Source organism: Adiantum capillus-veneris, chromosome 19 (genome assembly GCF_014529385.1).
Source record: "Adiantum capillus-veneris isolate H3 chromosome 19, ASM1452938v2, whole genome shotgun sequence".
NCBI lineage: Eukaryota > Viridiplantae > Streptophyta > Polypodiopsida > Polypodiales > Pteridaceae > Adiantum > Adiantum capillus-veneris.
In genome coordinates this window covers 144114178-144124408 of record NC_140949.1, presented here as the reverse complement: position 1 = coordinate 144124408, position 10231 = coordinate 144114178, and the positions used below count along the sequence as shown (strand labels likewise).

General features: G+C 43.9%; 1 protein-coding gene across 1 annotated transcript in view; it reads left to right on the top strand.

The window, feature by feature from the left end:
* Positions 1-1294: 1294 nt before the first annotated feature.
* Positions 1295-10231, top strand: part of LOC147435012 (pentatricopeptide repeat-containing protein At1g06140, mitochondrial-like) — a 42571-nt gene continuing 33634 nt past the window's right edge. Inside the window, exons 1-3 of the mRNA XM_086491368.1 lie at positions 1295-3079; positions 3387-3433; positions 6865-7150. Of these exons, the coding sequence (XP_086347494.1) occupies positions 1655-3079; positions 3387-3433; positions 6865-7150 (1758 nt within the window). The 5' untranslated portion in view covers positions 1295-1654. The remainder of the gene's footprint in view (positions 3080-3386; positions 3434-6864; positions 7151-10231) is intronic.

Sequence of the window (10231 nt, the reverse complement as noted above, 5' to 3'; positions counted from 1 at the left end):
GCAGAAAGGACACATGTCAGGCCCCTACCCATGTTACCTTCATGTGTTGCTTGAAGCCTATTGGCTAGGCTTCAAAGGGGTCCAATGATAAATTACATGAATTATCTAATTGTTTTAGCATTTATCAAGTCCTCTCTCTCAAAGGGGAAAGGGGGACACTTGTCCCAAGGCTACCCATGTTGCTTGTAATGGCTCCTGCTTGTGATTGGCTAGGCCTGGAGGGGTCCAATGAGCTTCAATCATGAGCTACAAGGGGGGGTCGACCCAAGCAAGCTAGGGGGGTGCTTAGGGGGTATACTCACCCACACACACTCACAAGCACTCTCATTGTGTACTATGCAAAGTGCAAGAGCTCCCTCTCCTTCTCAAAGCAAGTAGAGGTCTTCTCAAAGCAAGTAGAGGTTGAGAGCCTACACCAACACTCTTGGCTATGGAGTGCAAATCCAACCAAGAGCCATGCTTCAATGCTAAGCTTGACATCTACTTCTTCTTCATTACTATGCTATTATGTATGCTAGCAACAAGAGTATGATAAGTGAGGAACTAGTTCTTTCTCCTATGAAATGTTTCTTCTTCCTCTTCCCTACCCTCATTCCCTGCTAGCTCTCTCCACCTTCGAAGGTGTTTGAGGTCTTGGGACTGAGGCTTGGGACAATTAAAGCTTTCTTCAAGTTCATGTTATGCTATGATTGTGATGCATGAAGCTTTCTATCTTCATTGCATCACCTAGGTCACAAGGAACACAAAGAATGTATTGTAACAAGTCTCTCTTAATGGGAGAAATCATAATACAAATGCCTATTGGAGGGGGGACGGCTCCACATAAATCCGGTCCTCAACTGTTGTCATGTTCTCTAAATTCTCTCTCTTGCAAAAGTATTGTTCATGCCAAGTTAACTAATTGCTATGATTATGTTGCTATCTTCAATTATGTCTACCCGCTATGCTCACAAAGTTATTTCTCGAAAGTATTCTCATTAATTTCCGCTATTCTCAAGTTGAATAGGCTAATTCCATTACAGTTTGTCACAAATTACCTCCCAAAAAAAGATAATTATGTCTAAAAATAATGAATCAATTCATCTCCAAAGCCTACATAACCAACTCAAATTCTAGTTTTAGTATTTTGTATTCATAGACAATCAGTCTTCTTATGAGAAGCTACAATTTTTTTAATCTTTGGATAAATTTACTCTCACAACCAGGCGTATTTTGGGAATTTTTGAAATTTGAAGGGTATTTTGGGAATTTCCACAAATTAGAGGGGTATTTTGGTAATTTCTCCTTTTTTATAATTCTTGTGCACAGCACAGAACCTGCCGGCTTAGTTGAGACGACTTGTGCAGACGTGCCGTGCCCCTCAATGACTGCGTCTGCGCACACCATGCCACTCAAGCAAAGACTGACAGTCAGGGGCTCTCCCTTTGAGGCGGCCAGAATCCTGTGAGCACCGAAGGATGCAGGTCGTCTCCTTCCTCTCGGGCAGCAAAAACCCATGCAGTAGAAGAGAGAGAGAGGGGGGGGCGGGCCGCGGAGGGGATGGTGCCAGGTTCGCGTCCCCATTGGTAGCAACCAGCGGTGCAATCCTGTGGAGGCAACGTTGCAGGGTTGCAGACGTTGAAGGGCTTGCTAAGCACTCTATGCAAATGCAGAGATGGAGGGAACCTGGGTAAAGTTGGCCAAGCTTAATGACCCGGCAGAGCTTCCTTTGTTGGAGGGCTTGTTAAGCACTCTATGCAAATGCAGAGATGAAGGGAACCTGGCATTTGCTATGCAGGCACACATGCACATTTGTTCTTTTGGTCTTGATACACATGAGATCGTCGGAAATCATGTTATCCCCATGTTTGTAAATTGCGGATGCCTTCCTGCTGCCTTTAAGGCTTTCATGAGGTTGCAGCACCGAAATGTCTACTCTTGGACAGCTCTGATGCACGGACTTGCTCAATGTGGGAAGTGGCAGGATATTCTTAAATTTTATAAGGGTATGAAGGTGGAAAGGGTGAACCCTTGCAGCTTCACGATCGTTGCTTTACTTAAAGCTTGTGCTGGTTTAAAAGATGCAGAAACTGCCCAAGATATCCATATTGAGCTTTCAAAAACAGGTCATGAATGTGTCTATGTAGGTACTTCCTTAGTAGAGACGTATGCGAAATGTGGATTGCTCCATGAAGCCAGAAGCGTCTTCAAGAGGATACCTGCAAGGAATGTGGTGACTTGGAATTGCCTTCTTGCAGGGCATGCTGACTATGGAACAAGTGCAGAAGCATTGCAGTGTCTGGAACAGATGTGGGTAGATGGCATACATCCAGATGTCATCACATTTGTTTCTGTCCTTAAAGTGTGTGCGAACACAGGTACAATCAAAATAGGCCAACAAATGCACTCAAATATAATTAAGCAGGGAAATGAAACAAACTCTTTTGCTGGAAATGTTTTAGTGGACATGTATGCCAGGCATGGATTTTTTCTGGAGGCTCAAAATGTTTTTGACTGGTTGCCAGGGCAAAATTTTGTCTCGTGGACTTCCCTCATTGCAGGTTATGTTGAACATGGACAAGGCGAAAAAGTCTTGAGTTGTTTTGAACCGCTACAACTTGAAGGTGTGTTCTTAGATGCTGCCATGTTTGCATGTATTTTGAAGATGTGCGGTAGCGTCGGCGCTGCAAAGAAGGGACTGGAATTTCACATGGAGCTTCATAAAAAGGGAGTAGAAAGCAATGTATATATTGGTAGCACTTTGGTGGATATGTATGCCAAGTGTGGCCGCCTAGTTGAGGCACGCAACGTCCTCAGCAAGCTTCCAGAGCGGAATGTTGTTACATGGAATGCAATGATAAATGGGTGCAGCATCAATGAGCCGACAAGCAACTCTGCTGTAGAAGCGTTTGAAGAAATGCAAAAAGAAGGTGTAAAGCCGGATACTACAACATTCTTGTGTTTGCTTGCTGCTTGCAGCCGTGCGAGTCTTGTACATAAGGGTCAAGAGTATTTTCAAATGATGAGAGAAAATTGTGCAATTTTACCAAACTTGGGGCATTTAATGTGCGTTGTCGATATGTATGCTCGATCGGGACAGGTACGAGAGGCAGGCAAGTTTCTCAACAGTTCACCGTGTCAGCCCTCGAGAGATATGTGGACTTCTTTGTTGAGTGCATGCAAAACTTACGCTGAGGAGAAAGCAGGTCACCGGTGCTTTGATCAGCTTAATCTGTCAAGATCAACTGCTCTCATTGGGCCTTCTCTTATCTGGGATACCATTCTTGTGCCATGACACTACATGCAAACCATGGAACAGGCAGAAGAAAAAATATATAAAGCACGCGCACTAAAGAAACCAAAATGGGAGCAGGAAGTGCGTTTTGTCAATTGTTTACTAATGCAAGATCAATGAACACGGCTTGTTGCTGTTTGGCTCCATTAGCACTTTCAAGTAAGAGTTGTTAATTAATCTTGCATTATCGCTTAACTTGTCAACATGTGTTGTGTGCGCTTGGTGCTGTTCTAAAGCTGTCTCTCGAACCCTTTCCGGGTCCATATCGAGCATATCAGCCATGTTTGTGTGTGTGACCTTTTTTTTTCCTTTCCAAGAAAAAGGTCCTTCCAATAGTTAAGAATATTGCCCAAAGGGCTACAAACAGCCTCTGCTATGGAGGGCTACATCAAAACGTAGGGAGACTCTTCCAATGAATAGACAAGATATGTACATTGAAAGGCTAAATCACGAGATGGGAGGCGGGAATAGCCACATGGTGGTGAAGGGCCTTGGGCGCCAAAGTCGTAGGAAGGCCTCGCGGCGCTCTCATGTGTGGTCAGAGTTGCCCTAAAGTCTTTCAAACTGACCTCTGAGTGTATGGATCAGCTCCAGCCGAATATCACGAAGAGTCTTTGTCGGTGCTTTCACATTTTCGAGGCTCGACCTGTCCCAGCGGACCCGCAAGATGAACCAAAGTGTCAGGCTGTAGATGAGCTCCCAAGACCACTCTCTACCACTGCAGCACTCCTGGGGAATTTGCAGATCCACATCAGCGTTTTGCAGATTCCTGTCACGGAATGAGCCCTAGCATTAGCGTTTTCTGTTTTCAGCACTTAAGACTCCGCAGTAGCGGCCCCAAACCTTGCAGATCTCACCTTCCTGCAACAGATCCTCGTTGCACGGTTAGATCGGGCAACGTTTTCAGATTCATCTCGCTGTTCGCAGATTTCAGCATCTGCGTTTTCAGCGCATCGTCATCGCGTCATCGCCATCGCCGTCCTCGCCGACATAGTGTCAGAATTCAGCAGTCAGCAAATTTACAGATTTCAGCCCCTAGCGTTTTCAGTTTTCAGCCTGTTTGGTCGCCGTCATCATTGTCGTCAACATCGTCGGCAAGTCCATTGCATCTAGACAATTGTACCAGATTCTGTGCAATCAATAGCATAGACCTCTCTCGCCATAGAGAGGGGGGCCCTTGGAGGAGGGTTTGACAACAGTCCGGTGTCGTATTCTTCTCTCTCTCTCTCTCTCTCTCTCTCTCTCTCAGTCTCAGCTCCTTCATTCACAATGTCATTCACTTTGTTTATGATCATTGCACTCTCTCACTAAAGGAACGGAAGGCTCTCCCTTCCGTAGTAAAAGGAACCCTTGAGCATAGTTCAGAGCACTCATCTTGAGCAAAGTTCATTCACTTCCGTTGCACCTTATATTCATTGCGTTTTGTCTTGGCATTTTCAAAAGAAAACAAAGCGAAACGCCTCAAAAGGACGAAACATACGAAACGTTTCTTGTTACACTGCGTGAGTCAGATCCTTCAATGAGTTACAAGGTTGGAGATAAGCTCTCTCACGATCGGCAAAAGGACCATAGATCATATGGATTTGAGTTGCAACGCTTGGCTGTCCGTATTCTTGGTCAATTGGTGAGCTCTAGTTGCTTAGAGAAACTTTAGAGGGTATACAACCATTTTACCTCTAGGAAGAGGAACCATCTTGGGGTCGAGAGGACCAATGGTTTGGTTTTTGTGACGGTCGACTTGCGCATGCTTTGCAAGGGCATGACAAGGAAGGCAGCTCCCTTCACTGAGTGGGAGATACACATGATGAGCCCACTTTCACCCAAGGTGGAAAGGTACGTAAGATTTGGTCCGGTTTCAATTTGTAAACGTAGCTTTGTATTGATAAAACTTTAAGATACGTAACAATATGTACCCTTTTAAAAAAAAACATAAATTATACAAAAATTCTACATCCTCACAGACATATCAACCATCTTGCTCCATAGACAACCATTCCTAAACCTTAATATCCATGGACAATATCACATCATAATTCATATGAAGTTATGAACACTCAGAAGTTAGAATTTAAACGGTTAACACTATAATCATGATACCAAGAGTTGTCAAAATATCTAAAACTCAAATTCAAGACACATAACACTGGTATTATGATTTCTGAAACCCTGAAAACATAGAATATTGCATAGATAAGTTCTTAGCAGATGCCATACACGATACAAAATAAAACGAAATCAAAATCACTCCATAATCCATTCTAGTCTACCAAACAAGGCAATCATTGATGAGGCTACTAAAAACGACACATTGACACAAAAGACTGAAGTCTGAAAAATCTAAAGCCAGATCTCATAATTGGAGGAAGATGAAGAGTGTTCTGAGGAGGGTATGTCCCCATGTACTAGGACATTGCCCTCATCATCATAGTCGGGCATTGCAGCCGATGGACTTGGGTCCTCTACAAAGTTTGCATCATCCGCACATGGGTCAGCTATTTGTGAACTTTGTGTGTGAATGAGACGAAGAGCCTCATTTGCACGCCTCTTGCTAGTGCGAACAGGGAGCTTCCTCCTACGAATGCTCTCTTGTCGTGTAGCTGTACTGTCTGGATCCACAACTACAAGACGAAGGACATGCTATGAGCTCGTGTCTGGGATCGGGTGACCTGTCGGTCCACACTCTCAAGCTCTCTGTGCAATAAACGAAGGATCTTTTCCTGCTCACTGTCGAGTTGTGCATTCGGACTCCAGACTCTACACATTCTCCAGGAAGCATGCCAGAGAATGAGCCCTAACCTCATATTTAAAGGCCCTAGGCCCCAAAAGCAGTTTACACTGAGAAGCCTTCAAACTCAAAACCATCTGGTCCAAAAGCAATGCTCAAAAGCTGCCAGCGTAAAATCCGGAATTCCGTACAGCTGCCACATCAGCAGTCAGTGCAAAACGTGGGAATCCGTACAGCATGCCACGTCATCAGCCAACGTGATTTTTGGAAATCTGCCACGTCATCAGCCTCATGGGAGCTTGTCACATAGGGACTATGTTTTGTAGTTCAGGCATTTTTGTGGGGGATAGATGTCTATGTTGTTCATGGACACGCGGAGTTCTATCATTTGGGAGAGCCACATGGTCTCCATACAATTGCAGGGAGATCGCTCTGTGGTCATGTCTGTGTATGCGCCCACCAGGATGAGAGCTCGCTTCCTTTTTTATAGACATTTCACATGGAGTACCCTTTGTGGATTCATAGATCATTAACAGAGATTTAAAATTGTGATAAATGCATCTCTCCCCAAAATTAAAAAAACCCCACACACACACTTAACAGTCACATTCACTCACTCCACCACCACCACAAAAAAAGGAGGGGTTGAGCTTATCGTCAGGCACATGTTTGTCATTGCATCTTTGATGGCCATTGGTGGGTGTTTACTAGCAGGCATGACCTTGCCTACTCTTTTGATTAATTAGGCTTGATAGTTAGCAATATGTTTTGAACTTTCTGTAGGCTATAAGTGTGGCAGTCTTTTGATGCATCCTTATATTCAGCATCCTTTTTAAAGCTTGACAATAATGATCTTAAACTACAGGCTTACAAACTCGAGCCTGCTAGGTTATCAATTAGGTACGCAGTTGCAATGCAAAGAGTCCGTGAGACACAAAAAAATTCAGGTGGTTCAGAGGGGCTATCTTGGGCTGCAAATGAAATTATATCAATTTTTGTGGGTGGGAGACACAGCAACCATCCAGCCCCATGTCGCCTGGACAGGGTTAGCCAAGGTTCTCAGGTTGCGACATGAAATAGGAGCTGCCTTTGACGGTGACGAAATGTACTCTAGAGAGACCCAAGCTAAAGCTTATCATACCTTGCAGCAGGTAGGCGTTGCTACCCTTTTTCTGGGAAATTATTATTCTCATTCCTCAGGGTACCTTACATATGCTTGACAAAACATGCTAGTTATTTCTGTTCAGTGTTGCTGTAGTGTTAAATTCTTTTCATGCTGTCACTGAGCTTAAACAATACACAGAAACATTCTTTTTTTTTCATCTGTAAGAGTCGAATCAAGCTGATGATGATGTTTTAGCTAGTGAAGTTCGTCTTGATGACGTTTTTTGAAGTTAGTAGTAAATTTCTAAATTTACTTTGATTGATTGTAGCCTGAAGGAGGCTGGACATATTAGAATACCAAATAGGTTTTTCAAGATAAGGTAAACAAAACCTAGAGCTTGCGCTTGTAGGAGAGCTTTTGTTTTTTGATAAGAAGATCCGTCTATTAAAAGGGCACATCCACTTCATAGAGGCAGGATACAATTGGAGACCCTCTAGAGAACATATAATTTTTTAAAAAAGGGCTACATATATTTGGTGATCTGCTAAGCCCCCCTCCTCCAACCACTTGGCATCCAAAGCCGTATAATTCTTGAACTTCACCAAGTACCTTCGGATCAATCTACCCGTAAGACACATGTGTGCCAACACTTGCTCAATCTAAAAAATCTCCTCAGTGTTCTCAACCTTTAGCTGTTTCTCAAGAATCATGTCTCTAGCACGTGTACCTAAAGGTCCTAAATTGGTCTAAGACGACTCACAGTTGAAGCATTTTGAATCCTCCAATGATCTGGCAAATGCAATCTGAAAGAGACATCATTGATCTTCTCGGTGATATTTAAAGGACCATAGTACCTCGTACTAAGATTCGTATAACACTTCTCTTTACCTTTCATCTTTCTTCTAAAACTTAAGGACCCAATCTCCTCTCGAATGCAATGCCTTGTGATGCTTATCAGCTTCCTTCTTGTGCCTCTTTTGAGACCGTTGCAAAGCCTCTAGGATGTAGCTAAGTCCTCTGCAAAGTGAGCTACTAAATTCTTGTCCCTCGAAGATCTCAAAGGGAGCCTTCCTCATATTGGGCAAACAAGTAACTGGGGCTTCTCTATAGCAATGTCACCCAAAAGTGGCAAATTTTCAATGCAAGACCACCAAAAGATTTTTAATTTCCCACTCACCTCCTCGAGCTAAAGAGGCGGTCAAATGAGTTACCACAATAGTGTCACTGCAAGCATGGCATGCCGATGGGAAAATGACTGATACATACCTAGATGAGTTGGAAAGCTAAAAAGCACTTCACACTTAAAACTGGAGACGACACAGGAGAGGTGGAGTTCCTCCCCAAATAGGCGCCCCTGGCGGTACACTTTACTTAATTAACGAAATGTCACCACTATAACTGTTCTATGCGAGCACAAGTTACGATTTACAATTGGCTTTCGGCCATCAATTTTTAACACATGGCCCAAAAGAAACTCAAAAATCACTTGCTATTTTCAGCTTGTCCCTAAAAAGCAAGAAAATTATATTTTGTTAATAATAACTGATGCCATAAAAAGCATTTCCCCTGAAAATTCTACCACATCACCTATCGTATAGTTCTCTGATTTGTAGCGTGATTTGTGGTGAACTTTACGGGCAGCTGGCCTCGGGTATAGGTGCCCTCATCTTCTTCTCCTTTCCTCTACTTTGGTTATACCAATATAGTGAGCTATTGCCGCATCATCAGTTTGTGACATACCCTCCTCTAAGAAACGAGTAACTGGCCTTGTTTACACCTGCGTTAAAAAATGTAGCACCAAATATCAGTAGGCACTATTAGCATGCAACATACATATGATCATGCTCGATGATATGTTGCATAGAGATGCCATGCAATCCACAAATACAGTCTATACAACTAACCATCATGCAGATCTAGATGTTAAGAGTTTCATCTTCTGTTCGATGGTGGCTTCAGTATCTCCCATAGGGAGTGAGGGTTGTTTGTGGCTGTGGCTGGCCGTATTCGAGGTAGACCTAACTTATCTGTGAAAGAACGTAAAAAGTGCCCCCAACCGTCCGGTAATCAGAAGGCGTCTAAGGCTGTCTTCTCCTACCGAACAAGCTGTGTCTTTGCCCACCTCATAGGTTGGCATGGGGCAAGAGGTCAATTCAGGGTCAAAAGTCAGTTTCTTGATGTAGACCTAACTTTTCCCGCCGTACAAGCCATGTATTTGCCCACCTAATAAGCTGGCATGAGGTAGGAGGTCAGTTCGGGGTCAGAGTGAGTTTCTTGCAATTGTAACCGAATTCCAATTTTTTATGGCTGTTTTAAACTTTTTCAAAGGGCCCCCCTGCATTTTATGGGTCGTGGAGTATGTGCGGGGAGGTTGGTTTTTGCCGGAGGTCCTATAGCCCGTCCCCCTCCCCTCTCTCCCGGGTATTTGCAATGTATTGTCAATGTTTGGGGTCACTCTCTCCTCTCTTTACATTTGTGATCTAGTCGTGTTTTGTAGATCCAGATTGCACCACCTCTCGCTAGGGTTTTTCTATGCAACGTCCCAAGAGAACGCAATTTGCGAAAATCCATACACTTGCCACGTCAGCATGTTAGCGGAAATTGCGGACGTCCGTACAGCTACCTACCACGTCATCATCCTTCAGGCTAGGTTTTTAGTGTGTGTGTGCGCGCGCGCATCCCTTTTATTTTAGGCCCAATCAGACAGGGGTCCCATGGGCCATTGGGTGAGGCTTTGTAAGTTGGTGAGGATTTCTTCTTCTTTCGCTAATGCCAGGCTTTAGGCCCCTTGACCATGATATGCAAATTGGCTAGGGCTAGGGCTAGGCAGTCCTAACTGTCACTAGCGTGTGACTACTATCTATCCTTTTTTGTTGATTTCTTTCTTATTATTTATTTACTTTCACTTTTTGGAAACACCCCTCGGGAAATCTAACTGCCCTGCTTTGCATAGCTAGTGTGGAACTGTTCAGAGGGAGTCCAGGCCTGAGGGCAAGAGAGCACTAAGGTTGGACAAGGACTATGGTTAGCCAAAGTGGGGTCATTGACTAGCCAAAGTGGAATCCTTTGCTACAGGAGCTACATTTCAGTTTTTGATGTGGCTGCAGTGTACAAAGAGGGTCGGATG